Genomic DNA, 20,335 nt, shown 5'->3' on the forward strand with positions numbered 1-20,335 from the left:
AAGCGGTTATTTGCTTTTACTAATTATTACTGTTTTTGGAAGCCAAAGAAAAACCTTACAGATATTTGCAGGGTGGGGGTCCTCTCTAGGAAATCTTCAGCCCAGGACAGACAATCCTCCAAACCCTGATGCGCTTCCTCCGGCTCCAGTGCCACCACTGTCCAGCGTGGAGTAGCAGGAATCACCGTGGCAACCTCTCCTGGCTGTCTTCTGTTTGCCGTTGTGGGGACCTTGTGGGGTTTGGTTTGAGGGAGAGGGACTTAGGAATTCAGATTTTGTCCCGTGCTTGCTCAAGCACGTGCATGAGGCAGAGGGACAGAGTCTGTCGGTGGCTGGCAGCGTCCGCTCGGCCCACGCTTTTCAACTGTTGTCCCAGGTTTGCAGAGGCCTTTGGTTTGATGTATCTAAGTTTCTTTCATGAGTTCTGATGAGATTTTTTCAGGCTGTTTTCTGCTTTACAAGGGTTCAGACTCTGTACATACACGATTATGTGACCATAGGAAGGCACCTGCTATGCAGGCCTTCCATACGTTTTCATCCCAGCAGGAAAGGGTGGCTGGGAGACGCCCCCACCCATGAAGTAAGGAGACCATTTAGCAGTGAATTGATACTTGTTTCTGTTCATTCCCGGGCCCTTGATTCCCCAGCCACTCGGACAAGGGTGCACATAGCTGACCAGCCTTTTGATGTTCCTTTCAGGGACGCCCGTGTGGTTTTTTGTGAAGATCGCTCCGATCCGGAATGAACAGGACAAAGTGGTTCTGTTCCTTTGCACCTTCAGTGACATAACTGCGTTCAAGCAGCCGATCGAGGATGACTCATGCAAAGGTTCGTAATTCTGGTTTGTGCGAACACATTTGCATGGGGTCCCCCCGCCCCCCTGCGCAGCTCCGCTTCGCTTGACTCCTGCTTTCGCTACAGGGAGCTTGAGGTTGCCAAGGCAATCTTTCGAAGTGATCAGGATATAAATCTTAGTTTGCGTTGGGTACTGTGTCATCCTGCAGTGTGCTTGGGGAAGAGAGAGGCAGAAAACACTGGCTGGCAAAGCATTTAGAAATGGACCATTTTGTAGTTACAGTTCGTGGAAGAAAGCAACCGGGCACATCGGACCTCACTGGGACTTTTTGGGTCTCCTTTCCTTTTTTCCTCCATCCTTGCCCTCCCCCCACCCCCAGGCTCAACCTTGTGCATGCTAGGCAGCCACTTCCACCATGCTACATAGCTCTTGCGGGTTTCACAGTCACGCACATGGGGCGGGCATGGCTGCACTTATCTGATTTCCGTGTGCGTGTCTTTGGGTCCGACTTGTAGGCTGTTGCAGCCTCTGCAGATGAAAACTAGAAACGAGGGAAAGAGGAACCTGAAAGGGGCGATGCCAGGAAAACTGAGATGTTGATGACGGGCCGTGTGTCTGCTATGGTCTTGAAACCAAAAGATGGGCTGAATTTATTTATTTGGCTGTCACACAATTAAGGAGAAGTTGGATAGAGTCACACTCCCAGCGCTATGCTCTGAACCCCACCTATGTGTCTGTGACTTATGTGTGCCTGGCTAACTGATTTCAAACATGGCATCACTGAGGCCAGGGGCTAGAGTAACATTTCCGCAGGGGTCGTTTGATCAGCTGAATGGCCTTAGATTTTAGCCAGATCATGGTGTGTGTTGTTCGGATAACACCGGAGGCTTCGGAAAGGAGATGGCAGAACTGCTGGGAGAGTTATGCTCCTGTACTGGCCCAGCTCACTGGGATACAAAGGAGGGCATGCTGCTGCCAGAGGGGGCAGAGTCGCCTTCACGCCTCCCCTGCAGTTTGCACTCAGTCAGCCAAGAGCCCTGCTGCTGTTTCACACTGCTACCTGCCTCTGTGTTTGCTCCAGAGCTCTGAGGCTTCCTAGGATGCAGCCAAGAAACACCAGTGGAGTCCAGGGGAGAGGCAGGTGGGGCCTTGTGACCCTGGGTGTGACAAAGACTGGCATAGAAGGAACATCATAGGGGAGTAAACACCAAATGTGCACTCTTGGTCTGTCTTAGAGCACAGCGCTGTGTGCAGCAGTGAATGTGGCCCCCCAGGGCGTGGCAGCTCGGAGAGTCAGTTCCACACCACCCCCTGGTTCACCGCTCTGCAGCGCCCCTCCTTCCCACAGTCAGCCTCCTTTCAGGAATCTCACTCCCTGATTCCTCACTTCCATCTGAAGATCTCAGAGAAGCAAGTAGAATGCGGGACTCAGCCGGAACTGATGCTTGCTTCTTTTAACCCAACAAACTCTCAAGTATTGTTTTAAGGGCATTTGGATGTTTTGGAAATTATTTTCAAATGTTTACCTAAAACAAAACATTTAAAATATGTGATTTGGCCATGTCAAAATGTTTTCTGCAGAGATGTAGTGGTCTGTAACTATTATTGTTGTGGCAGGAAAGGTACATCCTTCTGAGGGGGCTTCTTATGTGGCTCAAAAGAAGTGATGGATCAGTGACTGTGCGAGACTGGCTCAGGTTTGTTTTCCATGAATCACATGCTCCACTTACTTAGCTTAACCTGCCCCATGGTGCATCTTGTTGCTGATGAGAATATGCACACAGCCATGCATTTGCTGGCCCCTCCCCACTCAACTATTCAATTAGCCAAGGTAACTTTCTGCCATGTTTCTTTTTGTCAGTGAAATAACACAAGTGATATGTGGCCTCATTTGTGGACCATTTAGAAATATACATATTTAATAAACATACTTAACACACATAAACACCTGTACATATGCAGAAACCTACGTGCATACATGCATGCATGTGCATACCGCATACACATATACGCATACACAATGCACACACATATACATACATGTGTGCACACACGTGTGCACACACACACAATGTCTGAACACATGTACATACTCACGCACATTAGCTTTCAATGTGAGAATCCTGGTAGGGAATTCAGCTTAGTGCACCTCGAAGTCCAATGCTTGGATGCTCCTGCTTTATCCCTGGCCCAGGGTGGCACGATGGCCTGCTCAGATTAGCTTCCTTATGATGGAAAAGCCTGGCAACTAGTGACACGTCTGTGCTTGTCTGTCCGTAAGTCAGTTCTGTGTGTTCTGTCAGTTCTGGTGCGAGGGTCCTATCCAGCTGGGAACAGAGCTACAGTGTGGTGGGTTGCCCTGCTCGGCTTTGCTTCTGGATCTGCTCTGGGGTCCTCCCTCTGCTGTGTTGGCCGCTCAGCACCATGGTCAGCGCCAAGTCTACAGAGTCTTGCTTTCCTGGGTTAGATAGTTCGTGTGTGTGTGTGTGTGTGTGTGTGTGTGTGTGTGTGTGTGTGTGTGTGTGTAGAGCCAACAAGAAGATAACAAGCAGAAAACTCCCAAATAGCCTTCAGGGACATTTCTTACTACCTGATTAGCTTTTAGGTCACATGCCTTGGTCACAGGCCACACACTTTGAGTGCCTCAGTGGTGTGGGGGACTCAGGGAGCCTGCTTAGGCCTGACGGTTTGCTCTGAGCAACTAACTTACAGAGGACAAACAACTGGATAATAGAGAGTTGGCCAGGTTAGCACAGACTCCTGGACTCTGCTGATGGGCTCTGGGATGCTCCCTAGTGCCTCTTCACATATGGCTCCGCCGCTCTGCACCCCGACTCCACCGCTCTGCACCCGACTCTACCACTCTGCACCCTTACTCCACCGCTCTGCACTCCGCCTCCGCCTTCACTCTGCTGTGCCCTTGACTAATTTCCCAACTCTGACTAAAGTGCCATGCACGTGTCACTGAGAGGGGGCTGAAAGTCAGGCAGAGTTCTCTGTTTGCTGACAGGAAGGTGGGTGACACTTGGGCTTGGAGGACAGTGCCTCATGCTCTGGCTAGTTCTTTCTTTTTTTATTGAGAGCGGATGGCAGTCTTTTGCTCTCTCCTCTTCTGAGCTCCGGGCTTGAGCAGGTAGGACGTGTGAGGCTTTGACCGTCACCTCTACATTGCTCATAAGGATGAGTCACTCTGTTTTCTTGTAACTTGTGGTAAGGGCGCAGACTCACCCATATGTTGAAATTTACGTTTGGAATTGAGCCTGACCAAGGCTGCTGTGCAGATGTGGGTTCTAGAGGAGATTTTTATAAGGGTCAAGATTACAATCCTGGAGGATGAAGGCTCCCACCTGGGGCTCGTTGTCGAGGCGTTCTTAGATGAGTCAGAGACACAGGGCGGCTTTTCCCCTTCCAGGGCTGATGCGCCATCTCTCTGCTCAAGGGGTGATGGAGAGGTGGTTAGTCAGTGAGGCTACTTAAGCAGCCATTGTAGACTTTTCCTGTTTGCCCATTGACTGGAACAGACTAAAAGGGATGCCTACAGCGCAGACAGTGTTGCACGTTGGTCTCTTGTGTCAATTCACAGTTCGCGGGCACACAGGCAGTGGATCATGGCTGGTTCAGTGTCAGCGTTGCTCTAAGCTGAAGGGCAGCCTATCCCTGAGAGAGACTTTAAAAGGTCCCAGGCCACAGCTCCCTCAGCACTAAACTCATTCAGTAGTGCAGTACAAGGGAAGATGTCAGTGCCCCCTGCAGGCTGTCCCTGCCAGCAGCCCAGCCACTATGCACCAGGCCCGAAAGTGACAGAGCTCTGCGTCTCTCCTCCTGGCACGTCATGGCGGGGATGCAGGTGCCATCGGTATCCACTGGAACCTGGTGCTTTTGGAGTGAAGCTACCAGCTGCTCTTGTTGTGTTGACCAAAGCTTATCAGATGAGACATGTTAGAGTTTATACAAAAGCCAAGCCATTCTCCCCAGACCCACAGCCATCTGGATTCTAGGTCATTCTTGGGAAGGTCTTCCAGGGTAAAGCTTAGAAGATGGAGTTTCTGGGGAAGGCACGGACTATTTGTTTGGGCTTAGGGATGGGGATGACTCACACTGCCACACTCTCATTGTGGCACTCTCAGCATCATAATTTATTTAGCATGCTCCGTTTATTTGCTGTGGACCCCACATACATGTGTTTGGAGATCCTGCTCGTGAGACTTAACAATCTTTCAGAGGTATTCTGAGATAGCTTCCTGGTCAAAATTTTGATTCAGATGTTGCCTGTTGAATGTTGGGATGTTGTATTTGGGGGACTTTAAGGGCAGTGAAGATCATTTAGTCTTCCTAGAGTCTCAGAAACACCTGCCTTCCATGACCTTTCCCTTCTCCACACAGATAAAGCCAGCCAGTGCCTTCCCCCGCATACCCAGCAGTTGACCGTTCATTTCCTGGTCTCAGGGATGGCGATGCAAACCCGAGGCATTGCATCATTTACAAACCCCAGCTTGTAGCTGATTTCTGCAAGATCAGAGGATAAGGGAAGTTGAGGCTAGCCCAAGGCAAGTTACCCAAGGCAGAGAACCATCGCTGTCACCTGGTGTGAGCCAGTGACAGAACTTTGAGCAGAGGAGAAGTCTGGGTTCTGAGCACTTCCTCCTAATCTAGGTGCACTGACTTCCTTTTCCTTTTGTATAAAGCTCCCCAAACCTGCCCTACTGTATCTCACAATGGAGCTCAAAAAGCAGGTTGCTTCCCAAACCTCACCGGTACATTAGGGGGGCATTTTTGAGCGGCCAGTCTTGCTTGCAGGCGTGTGGAATGGACTCATGGGAGCTCTGGGGGGACGCTGGGCACTGTCCTGGGGCGTCACGGGATGACGATGCCTGTGTTCTGTTGGTGTGTGCCTGACCTTGTCTTTGTGTCCTTCTTTCTGTCTGCTTCAGGTTGGGGGAAGTTTGCTCGGCTGACCAGAGCGCTGACGAGCAGCAGGGGCGTCCTGCAGCAGTTGGCCCCCAGCGTGCAGAGGGGCGAAAACGTCCACAAGCACTCGCGCCTAGCAGAGGTAAGGGTGGGCGTGTCCACCAGCCTCACCTCCTGGGGGCCTGTGGGCTGAGAACATGGTATGGCGTGGAGCGGGTATGCCGGCGTGGGAGGGACCCTCGGGGACCTCCAGCCTCCAGGACTAGCATTTGTCTATAAGCCTTGGCATGTAACAATGGGGAAGGATATACCTGCTTTGCACCTTGACGTTCGGTGCTTTGGTGTCTGTGAAGGCAGGCTGGAGACCGCCCGGTAGTCAGGCTTGTGTGCGATCACAGGTGCCAGTCCACTCTTCTTAGGATACAGCAAGGGTCTGAAAGCGTTTCTCATTTGTAAAGGAAGTCTTTAAGAAACTTATAAATCATAGACAGTTTTGTTGTCTCATCAATACATACTAATTCAAAGAAACCATGACTCAGGCACCAAAAAGGAGGAAGATGCAAATCTCCTGGCCACTGGCCAGGTAGCAGAATTGCAGTACTTAGTGTGATTGCCTTTGTACTTGTCCCACTTTCTAAAGAGGAGGAATTCCACATGTGATGTTTATGGTCTTGAGATGTGTCTGTGAATGACTGTGTCTTCTTTTCTTGACTTTATATACTGACGGATCCCTTTGCAGTGAGTAAATGTTCTTAACACTGTTGAGTTACCAACCTCTGAAGTAAAGACGGCTAGAGGTGGTGGCATTCTCCCATCTGCTGGAACGTGAGAAGGGCTGGATGCCACGAGAGGTCTCTGTCAGGCGTAGCGCACCCTCATCGCCATAAGCCCCTTCAGTCAGGCCTGGTCTTCAGTTCTCAGTGAGATGAGGGTGGGGCCTTCCCAGGATACTTCAGGCATCACTTAGCAAACCTCCATCTTGGCCAAACGTGTCAGCGCCAGTTCTCAATTTGCCTTGAGACAGCCAGTCAGCTTTTGAACATTGGTTACAGGTCTGGCCCTTCTGGCCTAACTTGGATGGTGGCAGTGGCTTGTTTTTGGTCATGATGTAGGCTCAGCTCATGACTGAAAGATTACTAAACAAGGCCTTACAAATCACAGATGTCTTTTCTCTGTTTCTTCCTGTGGGTGATGAAGCGACCTTCACTCCTGCTTCCGTCCCCCTTGCTCACTGTCATATGGCTGCCCAGGTTTCTGTGTTCTTCTTTTTATGTATATTATAGGATGTCTCTTCTCATTGAATGCCTACATGTCAACTCCTTCATTGCAAGTCTTTGCTTAAATACCATTTTCCCCATGTGGCAGTTAGGGTTTTACCTGAGAAATAGCCAGGAGATTTATTGAAAGGATCTAGCCTATTTGATTGTGGTGTTTGGCTGTACACAAGGCCCAAGGCTTGTGGCTGGTCAGCAGACTGGACACTCTTGGGAGGAGCTAGGTTCACGGCAAATTCCTCCTTCCCTTTTCTCAACCCTGTGATAAAATATCTGACTAAAGAAACTTGGGAGGGTTTGCTTTGGCCACGGATTGAGGGAATAAAGTCCACTGAGGTGGGGGAAGTCTCTAAACAGGAATGGGAGACTTCCGGTCACTTTGCATCCACACGCAGGAAGCAGTGAGCCAGAAATGTGGGAGCTCAGCTCTCTTTCTCCTTGTTATTCAGTCTGAGACCCCAACCCATTCAGGGTGGGTCTTTCACTTCACTCTCTCTGGAATGCCTTTTACCCACACCCCTCAACCCACACTCCCATACCCCCACACACCCCACAGCCACCTACCCCCACCTCCCCACCCCCACTTCCCATACTCATCCCCACACACCCACACAGAGATGTGTGTCCTGGGCAATTCCAAAGGCTGTCACATTGACAGTCAGGGTGAGCTGTCACACCAAGGAAGCAGACATCTGCTTTTGAGGCCTTGCATCAGATTGGGTGAATCCTGTCTCACTGTAGAGGTTATTTCCTGTCCCCTAAGTTAACTGGCAAGATGTTCCTGAGCTCTGTGACATACACTTAGGCCTGTGTTTGCTTGCTGAGTGCCAAGGCTCAGCTGAGTTGGCAGAGAAGTAACTGTTTCCATTCACTTGTCAGTGGAGTGCTCACACACATTTTCTTAAGCCACACCGATCTCCCAGCACGACAATAGCAAAGTCACACTTGTGCATCTCGTGGTCTTTGTCCCATGTTCAGTGGAAGTCACCACCATTTCCCAGAAGGGGATGCTGCATCTTCAGGGATCGCTCTTGGACCAGTTGCCGACTCCGATCAGCACATGCTACATCACATGATAAGGAGAAAGAACGGACAAAAATAATAGTAAGCAAGGGAAAACAAAGTGTCTTGTCTTCTTCTTAACATGCTTTAGGTATTTTCCCCCAATACATAATATATCTTATAACATACAGTCTACTTAAAAATTTATTTACTCAACTCACTTATATTGAACATGAGAATATGTACATGTGTGTATGCAGACATGTGTGCCTGTGTGTGAGCTCTGATGAGAGAGTTCTGTCACTTTCTACTTTTCCTTTTGAGGCAGGGTGTCTTGTTATCCCGGGGCTTACCTCTTCTTGGGGAAGTTAGAAACCAGCAAGTCTCAGCATCTTTAGTGTCTCCTTGAGTTGGAGCTGCAGGCGTGTGGCTAATGCCTTAGAGTTGGCGCTGCAGGCGTGCGGCTAATGCCTTAGAGTTGGCGCTGCAGGCATGCGGCTAATGCCTTAGAGTTGGTGCTGCAGGCATGCGGCTAATGCCTTAGAGTTGGAGCTGCAGGCATGCGGCTAATGCCTTAGAGTTGGTGCTGCAGGCATGCGGCTAATGCCTTAGAGTTGGAGCTGTAGGCATGCGGCTACTGCCTTAGAGTTGGAGCTGCAGGCATGCGGCTAATGCCTTAGAGTTGGTGCTGCAGGCGTGCGGCTAATGCCTTAGAGTTGGAGCTGCAGGCATGCGGCTACTGCCTTAGAGTTGGAGCTGCAGGCATGCGGCTAATGCCTTAGAGTTGGAGCTGCACGCATGCGGCTACTGCCTTAGAGTTGGAGCTGTAGGCATGCGGCTACTGCCTTAGAGTTGGAGCTGCAGGCATGCGGCTAATGCCTTAGAGTTGGAGCTGCAGGCGTGTGGCTAATGCCTTAGAGTTGGTGCTGCAGGCATGCGGCTAATGCCTTAGAGTTGGAGCTGCAGGCATGCGGCTACTGCCTTAGAGTTGGAGCTGCAGGCATGCGGCTACTGCCTTAGAGTTGGAGCTGCAGGCATGCGGCTACTGCCTTAGAGTGGGTGCTGCAGGCATGCGGCTACTGTCTGGTTGCTGCATAAATGCTGGCATCAAAATTCTCCTCTCTGGTACTCAGCAAGTGTTCTTCCCCACTGAGCTGTCTCTTCAGCCCAAGTCCACCTTGTGTTTGCTGTTTGGGTCCCAAGCAGTTAGAGCCTCATTAGCACTTACAGCTGCTCAGTGCTGTTACTTAATTTGTTGAAATTGATTTAATGAAGGAAAAAAGGAAATGATCTGGTGTTTTGTCTGCCTGACTGGGCCCCTTGATTCCAAAATGAGGCAAGAATCTGGGGCTCATCCCAGGGTAAGCTTCAGCTATTGCTATAGTGATTTTATTGATCTTTTCAATAAAGATCAATTTATTTTCTCTGCTGACTTTCTGTTTTCCATGTTATTGTTTTCGGCCCAGAGTTAGTGATTTATTTTAGTCTTCTTACTTTTGATTTAATTCTTTGTCTAGTTTCTTAAAGCAGATGTTTAGATGTTTAATTTTGATCTTTCCTTTCTAATACACTAACAGTTTGGAAATTTCCCTCTATTGAAACATAAGTTTTGATAAATTGTAGCTTTTATTTAGTTAAAAATACATCTTAATTTGTTTAAATGTGTGTGTCTGGGTGGGTACACATATCCGTGCACATTCAGAGGCCAGATCTGGACATCACATGTCCTGCAATCAGTCTCCACCTTATTCTTTTGAGACAAGGTCTCCCACTGTGCTGTGAGAGCGAGCCCGGTGAGCGAGCCTGGTGAGCTAGCCTTGTGAGCTAGCCCGGTGAGCTGCAGTCCTCCTGCCTCTGCCTCGGGCAGTGCTAGGGCTACAGTGGGTGTGGCCATGCCTGGCTTTGAGCGCAGGTCCCCCAGGTTGCAAAGCAGGTGTTCTTACACACTGAGCCATCTCCCAGCCCTCCTCATGGCTCTCGCCTCATAGACTTAGATGCTGTTGTTAGGCGCCTGTGCAGCGTTGCTATGTGCCTTAGAGAACTGGCCCCGGACTACAGTGCCTCCTTTGTCCTTGATAAGGTTGTTTTCTCTGAGCCTGGGCTGTTGGAAATGATGTAGTTCCCTTGCTTTCATTTGATTAGTGCGGACATGGCGCACCCTTCCCCAGCTCGGCTCCATCTCTTATTTAACATGGTGCTGCTGCAGACAGTATGTGGCTAGACGGCTGGGTTTTAAAGCACCAATCTGACAAGCTAAGCTTAACATGGGTACTGAAGCCAAGGCCGCTGGCTGGAGTGTCTGTGTTTCTCTGTTCACTGTCCTCGGTCTTCGCTCCTATGCTGTTGTCCCTGGTTGTTATGGTTTTAACTGAACATTTTAATGACTCCATTCTTTGATTACATAAAATATGCTGCTTTTGTGTATGAGTGTGGTATATGTATGTGTTCATGTTGGTATGGGTGTGTGTGTGTGTGTCTGTGTGTGTGTGTGTGTGTGTGTGTGTGTAAGTTAGAAGTCAGATCCAGGTGTTGTCCTCAGTCACTCCAGCATCGTTTTGAGACACAGGGTCTCTCCCTGAGTCTGGAGCTCACTGGTTCACGTAGGCTGCCTGTGAGCTTCAGGAACCCACTCTTTCTGCCTCCCCAGCACTGAGATTACAGGCACGGCATTGCTGCACCCAGAGTTTTGTGCAAGGACTGGGGACCCAAACTCAAGTTCCCCTGCATAGCAGACACTTCACTGATTGAGCTATCTCCCTAGCCCTTAAGTATTCTTCTTTTAATTCTTTTTTTTAGTGGTTTTCTTAGAGTTTGTAATATATCCATATATTCTCACATGGGTAGTGTTTTCTGTTTTATGAACCTTTGCTTGCCTTCACGCCATTTGTAAATGTACTTCTGTGCACCTCCATAATCAAACACATTGTTACTATTAATTTGACTACATGTATGCATGCATGTGCATGTGTGTATACACGTGTGTCAGTTAGAGGACAGCTTATGAGAGTCAGTTCTCTCATCCTGCCAGGTGGATCCTAGAGAGCTGACTCAGGCCACCAGGCTTAGTGGCTGGTGCCTTTACCCACGGAACTCAGGCCACCAGGCTTAGTGGCTGATGCCTTACCCACGGAACTCAGGCCACCAGGCTTAGTGGCTGGTGCCTTACCCACGGAACTCAGGCCACCAGGCTTAGTGGCTGGTGCCTTTACCCACGGAACGATCTTGCCTGTCTATGTTGCTATTATTTTGATCAAACTTCCTTGCTAGCTACCTAATAACGACAAAATGGAGTGGATTTGCCTTCGCGGCCTCTCCGGGGGCCTTCTGGTCTGCACGCACATCTGGAGTTGGGCCTGCGCCATTGTCCTCCTCTGGTACATCTTCTGGGACCCATCTTCTTGCAGCACATTTACTTGATCTTTAACTGTCTGAGAGAAATCTGTTCCCCCTTCACTTTGGGGGCTGATTTCATGCGGTCCAGATTGGTGTGCATTTCCTGCTTGCACCCTTTCCTCGTGTTTGAGATGTTGGTGATTTTTATATCTCTGACAGGATCTACACTCCCCTGGGAGGTCTGAGCATGTCTGTGGGGGATTACCGAGGCTGTGATAATTGATGTGGGAAGATCTGCCCACCGTGGGTGGCACCATTCCCTGGCTGCGATGCTGCATGTACGGCTGGAGAAAGGAACTGGGCAGCAGCAAGCGTTCAAGCCCTCTCTGCTTTGTGCCATAGGGGCCATGCGACTTTCTCTCTGCTTTGTGCCACAGGGGCCATGCAGCTTTCCCTCTGCTTTGTGCCACAGGGGCCACGTGACGTTAGGCTCTTGCTGCCTTGACTCCCCTGCCATGGTGTGCACTTGAGCTGTGAGCCAGAATAAGTGTTTCTCCCTAAGTCGCTTTTGTCAGAATATTTTAGCGCAGCAACAGAAAACATATTGAGACAATTGAGGGATTTTTTTTTCTCTTTGTCTATGGCTCTTTTCAGGATTGTGTTGCTTTTGATATTTATGTAGTTTAACGTGGTACTCCTAGGTTTGTTTGTGTGGCCACATCGTGCTCCCAGGACCTGAGCTCTGTGGCTGTTGTGGGATTGCTGAAACCCAGGAGTTTACTGGTGTCTTTCTTCCGTTTACTCTCTTGGTGCCCCTGCTATGTGTTTATACCTTCAGTACTTGCCCTAGATTTCGGATATTCTACTCTGTTTGTTTTTTTCAGTCTTTCTTCCTCCTTTGCTGTCTAATATTTCTAGTGGTACATACTGAAGCTCAGACATGTGGGGCCGCCTTTGCTCAGTCCCGCCCTGTGATGATCTCTCATCAGATTGGCTTTCCTTCTGGTTATTGTGGTTTTTTGATAATCAGTCTTTCTCGGCTGGCCCTCCCTCCATCCACGTTGCCCACGTGCCATTGCATGCTGTCCGTGTTACCCACCAGCCCTTGGTGCTGTCCTCACGGTTGCTCCAAACTCCTAGGCTGATGTCTGGGTCTGTTGAGTGCTCTGCCTCTTCAAAACGGGATTTTCCTAGCTTTTAATTTAATTAAATTTATTTATTTATTTATTTGCCTCTGGCTTTTGGTTGAGAGCGGCTGTGACTGGTTGGAAATAAGAAACTCAAGGAATGCCGGGCGTGGTGGCGCACGCCTTTAATCCCAGCACTCGGGAGGCAGAGGCAGGAGGATCGCTGTGAGTTCGAGGCCAGCCTGGTCTACAAAGTGAGTCCAGGACGGCCAAGGCTACACAGAGAAACCCTGTCTCGAAAAACCAAAAAAAAAAAAAAAAAAAGAAACTCAAGGAAATATAGAGCCTTGGCGAGGTGGGATGCAGCAGGCGTGGGGAAGTGGTTCGCAACCCCAGGCTTCCATCATTTAGAGAGCCAGGGCCACGGACTCTGCCCTTCTCATGCTGTGGTACAGCCTCCATCTTCTCTTAGGGGCATAGAATGAGGAGAGAGTACACATGGGGCTTTTCCTTCCCCGTGACCGGCAAGGCCAAGCCCAGTCAAGTAGTTTCTCCAGAGGCCAGGCCTTGTTAGGAAGGCACTTAGAGCATAGTGGTCCCTGTCTGGCATCCTCCTGCGAGGTAGAGGTTTTTTTCCTCAGATCTTTCTCATGGAGGAAGCGCTATTCACCCGTCAAGGCCCGTGACTGGGTCCTGCTAGATTGTTCCATTCTGAGGGTCCACCTAGGTGACAACAGATTTCTGTGACTCCTGATTCACAGCTCCCATGCCCACCCACGTCTCTTCTCTGATGAGGTAAGAGGAGCCACTGAGTTCACAGACGTGCAGCGTTTGCTGGGCTGTGAGGAGCCAGTGAGGCCTCCACGCTCCTCCCACTCAGGAGGTCAGAGTCTGTGACACTTACCGTGGGAGGACATTGTCATCTTCAGCCTGGTACTGCCTTGGTTTCTTGGTCAAATGTCATGGGTTAAAGCGGAGCGAGGAGCCCTGGGAAACCTGTGCGCCTCACCACTGTCAGTCCTCTGAACACCGTGGGCTGGTTTACGGAGGACTCTTCCTGACTTTTTTGAGGTAGGGGGTAAGGGGTGGACTGTAGTTTAAATATGAGGTTTATCTGAAAAGCCAGGTGTGGTAGTGCGTGCTTGTAGTCCCATGGCGGAGAGCAGAGGCAGGTGGATTCCTGTGGCTTACTGGTGAGCTGGCCAAGCTCATTAAGTGAGGTGCAGGGCAGTGAGAGACTCTGACTTCAAAAGAACAATGGTAGAGTACATCCGCTGCTCTTACAGAGGACCCGAGTTCGGTTCCCAGCACCCACATTAGGAAGCCCACAACAGCTTGTCACTCGGGCTCCAGGGGATCCGACGTACTCTTCTGGCCTCTGTAGGTCCCTACTTGCGTGCACACACTTGCATGTACGCTCGTGCACAAAAACAAACCACTCAAAGGTTATCTGACTCTAAACCCAACTTGTTTCCCATCTGGGGCAATTTCTCTGGGTGTGACTTCTGGCGAGCCCTCTACTACAGCTTGTTCCAGGGTGCGTTGGTGACTTTTTCCATCCTGTGACAAAATGCTTGACAGAAACAGCTGACAGGGTTCAGGGTGCAGAGTCCTCGGCAGGGAAGGAGTGGGGGAAGGGCAGCCTGTGCCTCTGGTAGTGGGAGCTCGGGTCAGCTTCTTCTCATCTCTCAGGCCAGGAGCCAGTCAGAGAGCTTGCAGTAGAACCAGAGTCAGGCTGTATATAACACATAAGGCCTGCCTCTCAGCACCTCACCTTCTTCCAGTTAGGCCTGCCTCCTAAAGAGTTCACACCCTCCCCAAACTGTGCCACCAGCCAGGGAGCAAAGGTTTGAACACAGGAGCCTGTGGGGACATTTTACACTCAAGCTATAACCCAGACCAGGCAAGTACACTGGCTTTAGCCTGGAGGGGACTGTGAGTTCTCTCAACGTGGGGCAGAAAACAGCGTTGGCCTTGTGCTCTTAAAATGATCCTATGCTGTGTTTAAAAAAAAGGTGCTGGGGATCTTTCTCACAAGCTGGCTTACTGGCTGCAGAAACTTAACACTAAGGAGGGAGTGGTAGTGGGCGGGGAAAACTCATCCCAGAGAAGGTCTGAGAAGTGGGAGCAAAGTGCCAACCCAAAGTGTTCCATGGGGGTGGGACGGACAGATACGGGCTCCCTAAGGGACACCTTCCTGTGCTGGTCACCGGAAACTTTGTTTACTTTAAACTAATAGCTGGAGGATGTTTGCTTAGCAGCCTAGGGTGTTAGGCTGACCCTAGCGGCCTTGGTCAGGAGTGTGAGGGGTTCCTGTCTGAGTCCCACACTAGCTTCCTAAGAGGGACATGCGGTGTGTGAAGGAGAGCCCTCGGCCTGTGCAGCTGGCCTCCCTGCGTTGTCTCCTCACACACTACAGCGCCGCGTCTGTTCTGCTGTTTCTCTCTGTGGCTCCTCCACAGTGCAGATGTGGGTGAGATCCCCCCTTTGCTCTCTCTGGCACTTTCCTTCTGCAGACACCAGGTCAGTTACAACCTGAGATAAACACGGGTGGCTGGGAGGGTCTCCTGCATCAGGATTGTGCAGCCCCGCAGAGGCCACCCAGAGGTGCTGCTGGGCTTCCTGTAGGCGGCAGGTCTGTTCTCGAAGCCACAGGGTCACCACCTGTCTGGCAGCTTAGCGTGTGGCTTGCTTCGGGTCATTTCTCTGGAGAGGGTGTTCGTTGCTCCCTCTTCCTTCTCTTTGAGCAGAGTGTGAGTTCAGGAGAGAAAGGCTTTCAGGGGAGCAAAGCGTCCCCAAAGGCAAACACACGTGCAGGCCGAGTAACTGAGTCTTAGGTTCTGACTTTTTGTTTTCTGTACCCCCATTTTGGAACCTTCCTCAGCCTTCAGAAATAAACCAGGTTCTTTGTGAGGTTTTAAAGTAAGACCTAAATGGCTGTAGACAGGGCTGTACCTCATTCTGCCTTCTACACCCCTTCCCAGTCCTCCCCACGATCCTTTTAATTTTTTTTAAAGTTTTTTTTGAGTCAAGATTTCTCTGTGTAGCCTTGGCTGTCCTGGACTCACTTTATAGACCAGGCTGGCCTTGAACTCTCAGTGGTCCGCCTGCCTCTGCCTCCCTGAGTGCTGGGATTACAGGCATGTGCCACCACGCCCAACTTAGTTTAATATTTTTAAAATGAGTTTTATGTTTAAGATCAAGCCATATTTGTCTTTGGCTAACTTCATTTAATTAACACCTGCCAGGCTCAACCATCATGTTAAAAATGACAGAACTCATACATTCCTTTCTCCTTATTATTTTAACATATTTTCGTGTGTGTGTGTGTGTGTGTGTGTGTGTGTGTGTGTGTGTGTGTTGGTATGTGTGCGGTAGTGTGCACATGGAGGTCACAGGACAGCTTGCAGGAATCAGTTCTCTTTTCACCATGAATGTTTCAGGGATTATACTTTTACCCAGTGAGACATCTTACTCTCCCCCCACCCCCTGCTCTGTGTGTGTGTACATGCCTAGCTGGCTGTACATGGCATCTGCTTTGTTCTTTTATCCATTGCTGGGCACTCAGGTTGTTTCTGATCTGGGCTATGGTGACAGTTGCTGCACTGAGCACGGTAGTAACCTCTCACACCTTGATCCATTTCTTCTGACTATATTTTTTGGCTTTTTTGGAGGACCACCACGTTGTTTTTCACAATGAGTGTGTGAATCTACCTCTCACACAATTCAGGGTTCACTTCCCTCTCCATCCTCACCAGCACTTCTTAACTTTCACCTTTTAAAACATAGTTATTCTAACAGGTGTGAAGTGATTTTACTAGTTATGTAGTTTCAAATACTCTTATAATCAGATATTATTATTGTCTTAATTTTAAAAAGTATTTATTTTGTTTATCTTTTAAATCACGTCCATATGTGTGTCTGTGGACACGAGTGCAGGTGCCCACAGAATCCAGAAGAATCCAGAGGAGCTGATTTATCAGTAGTTGTGAGTCGCCTGATGGGCTGGGAACCAAAATTGGATCTTATGCAAGAGCAACAAGTGCTCTTGACTTCCGAGCTGCTGCTCCAGCCCCCTTTGGTTTAAAGTTATTAGTTATTTTGAGTACAGTTCTATATACTTGTGGCATATGTTGACTGTTAGGATGCCTTCTTTTGAGAGATGTCTGGCTCTTTGCTCATTTTCACCTGAGTAGTTTTCTTGCTGTGGGAGGCATCTGTGGCACTATTCTTGGGGCAACATGAACAAATGCCTACTCACTCCAGATAAGGAACCAGCTACAGACCATGGTAATGATATTACCAAAGTCCAAGTTGAGGGTGGAGCCTAGTGAATATGGTCAGTTTCAGGGACTTCCTGAAATGTTTGTTTATATGCTGGGTCTTATTGAGCCTTCCCTGAAGGACCAAATTTGTTTTCTCTGTTTAGGACATGCAGAGTCTCAATGAGCTTCCAGCCAAGATGGGATGTTCTATCTCGGAGGAAATGGCTGCACCACAGTAGTTCTTTATGTACCTGTGGCATTTTGAGCATCAACCCCCTTAACAGATACACAGTTTGCTATACGCCTCCCTACCCCACAGCTTGCTTCTTCACTTTCCTGAGTGCAGATGCTTTCTAGTTTAATGTCAGTGTCTATGTGTGTGTGTGTGTGTGTGTGTGTGTGTGTGTGTGTACGTACATCAAGGTTTTTAAATAAAAACTTGGTCCATTTAAAATGTTTTCCTCTCACTTAACACTTAGCTTGTTTTCCTCAGCATGATTAAGCATCAGTCCTATCTCCTTCTTTCTCTCTAATTGCTGCACTCCACAGCACAGCTGTATTTAGATCCATTTCCCTCTTCTCCACTCACAGACATTTGGGCATTACCACTTTTTTGATGGTCAGAGGTAAAACTTCATTGTGAATATTTTTAAATTTCAATTTAAAACTTTTCAAACTTGAAATGTAGTAGAGAAAAGCTTAACAAATATCAAGTTAGAAATACTATCTAGTAGAGATTGTGAGTGTTGATAGTTTCTCATGTCAGCCAAAGGTCACAAGCTTGAAACTGCTGTCTTCCTCCTGCCGACACCTCTTGTGCTTGTATAAGTCATGTATTTATTAATAAACATTCATAATAGTTGATATGTGATTTGAACATGCTTGAACAAATAACATGTAATATGTTATATAGTAAAATTTACACTTACTGGTTATTGTTTTAAGAACTTAAAAGTAATTAGTAGTTCTGCACATTGGCAGGGCGTTGCAAGAGCCGTGGTTGTCTTGTGCCTGTCCCCTGTCTCACCTCAAAGCCAGGAGCGTCTTATACCCTGGACACCAAGGCCACCGCCTCATGCCGCTGCATTCAACATCCAGTCACGACTAGGAAGTTGACCTGTTGCTAATTACATGGAAAAAAATCATATTCAGGTTTAGTGGTTTGGATGTGTATCCATATTTCTGTATGTGCAGTTCTGTGCCATTTTCTTCCTCCTTTTCTATGCCTTCTCCTCCTCTTCCATCTATCTGTCTGTCTGTCTGTCTTTCTATGTATCTGTTGTTTTTTCAAGATAGAGTTTCTCTGGGTAACAGCTCTGGCTGTCCTGTAACTCACTCTGTAGATCAAGCTGGCCTCATACTCACAAAGGTCCATAGGCTTCCTGAGTGCTGGGATTAAAGGCATGTGCCACTACTGTCCCACCAGCTCTCTTTAAATCTCAGTTTCTCTCTCTCTCTCTCTCTCTCTCTCTCTCTCTCTGCTGTCTCTGTCTCTCTTTCCTCCTTTCTTATTTTTTCTCTTTCAGCATTTCACTTTGGGGCCTGAGCACAGGTCTTGTATGTATTCAACACTCATCCCATCACTATACCATAAACACACACACATACACACATACACACATACACACACACACACACACACATACACACACACATACACACACACACACATACACACACACATACACACACATACACACACATACACACACATACACACACACACACACACACACACACCATTTCCCTAGCTACATGATACTCAAATGTTCAGCTTTATATCTTATATTGATTTGTATGATCTGCCATAATCAAGAGATAATCTGCTCTGTTTCTACCACGGAACAACCTGGTTATAGCTGCAACCCCATTCCCCTCCCTGGAAACATTAATTTATTCCTCACCTCCATGACTCTGCAGTGTGACATAGATGGTGGCACAGTGGCCCTCACTAGCACTCCTTCTGAGTCTGGCCTGCATCAATGGCTTCACTCCTCTTCTGCTCTGTGGCTGTGCCGATTTGTGTAACTGGCCACTCACAAAACTGCAACATGAATCCCCCCCACCCCCACTCCAACACCTCCCTCCCTCCCTCCCTCCGTTCCTCCTTCCCTCCCTCTCTCTCTCTTTTTCTTTCTTTCTGCTATATATGGCCAGGGTTTTGTGTGAATGCTTTCATTTCTCTGGGATAAGCTCCATGAGTGCATGCGCTATTTGTGTGTGTGTGTGTGTGTGTTTGTGCATATGTGTAAAAGTAGATTTTCATATGTAAGGAAGCTGTCAAGCTGCTTTCAGTTGTTATTAGCCATTTCATCTTCTGTCCCACCTGTGACACATGAGGGCTGCTTTCCTCTGCGTCCTTGCCAGCATTTGGTGTTGCCAGTCTTGGGCTGAAGCCACTTTACTAAGCACATAGTGATGCTGCATTGTGGTGTGAAGGTACATTTTACGAGTCGTGAAAACTGTTCGTTACCGTTAAGAAATGATCTTATCCTCCAAATGCGTGTCCTCTGTGTTAAAACGTTGGTTCATTTTTTTTTAAAAACCCATATTGTAATTGGGTTCTGTTTTAATCTGTTTTTTTTTTTTAAATGTCTGTGTGTGCTATGTGTGTCCTCATGTATTTTCATGTATAGGTACCACCATACATGTATGGGACCACTGTGCGTGTGTGGAGGTCACAGAACAACCTTGGAAGTCCTCCCTTCCTGTCTTGTTTACCACAGCATAAGCCAGGGCAGCTGGCCTGAGAGCTTCTGGGGTTTCCCTCACTCAGCCTCTCGTTACACCCACACATGCTGGGATTACAGCTGTATCCCTGCACATCCAGCTTTTAAGTTGGCTCTGAGGACCCACACTCCAGTCCTTAAGCTTTTGTGACGTCTCCCAGGCCCGTTTCTAGCTCTGGGAAAGGAGTGCATTGTTTATTTTCTTACCAGCAATGTGTGAAGGCCATCCGCCTTCCCCGTTGCTATGACCACTTGGCAGCGTAAGAATTCTAAAGTTTTCTCAATCTGGTGAATAGCAGAACTTCATTTGGCCTGACTGAAACCTCAACTTCTTCAGTGTTTATTAGCCTTTGAGATCCTTCATCTGTGTGTTTCTTCCTCGTGTTTTTTGCCCATTTTGCTGCTAGATGATTCATCTTTCCCTGGCATATTGTTTGTATTATCAGTTAGTCTATTTTTTCTAGTATTTCTTTTATCTTTGAAGACTAGTACAATCACACCATTTCCCTTGTTCCTTTCCTCCCTTCAAACCTCCTGTGTACACCACCTAATTCATGGCTTCCTTCTCAGCCAGCCATTGTCACATATGTGTGGGTGTGTATACATATATTCTTTTTTTCATATATTCTTAAATATGTAAATATAACCTGCTAGTTATGTATAATGTTACTGGGATGTCTACATTTTCAGAGATGACGCTTTGGTATTGGACGACCTACCAGGGTGCTCTTCCCTGGGGAGGGCTGTTCACACTGCTCTCACAGTTCTTTAGTTGCCTGCAGTCCTTTGTGCAGGACTGAGGCTAACAGGCCTTCTCCTTTCTGTTGACCATGTCAGTTGGTGTCGTCCTTGCTCAGCTAATGTCCAGCAGCCACGTTGCTTAGATTCTCTGCACGCAGCG

General features: G+C 48.4%; 1 protein-coding gene across 1 annotated transcript in view; it reads left to right on the forward strand.

The window, feature by feature from the left end:
• Positions 1 to 20,335, forward strand: part of LOC127191175 (potassium voltage-gated channel subfamily H member 1) — a 129,705-nt gene that overhangs the window by 36,524 nt on the left and 72,846 nt on the right. The window contains exons 4-5 of the mRNA XM_051148380.1: positions 700 to 828; positions 5,728 to 5,846. Coding sequence (XP_051004337.1) covers positions 700 to 828; positions 5,728 to 5,846 — 248 coding nt within the window. The remainder of the gene's footprint in view (positions 1 to 699; positions 829 to 5,727; positions 5,847 to 20,335) is intronic.

The sequence above is a fragment of the Acomys russatus genome, chromosome 6 (assembly GCF_903995435.1).
Source record: "Acomys russatus chromosome 6, mAcoRus1.1, whole genome shotgun sequence".
NCBI classification, from domain to species: Eukaryota; Metazoa; Chordata; class Mammalia; order Rodentia; family Muridae; genus Acomys; species Acomys russatus.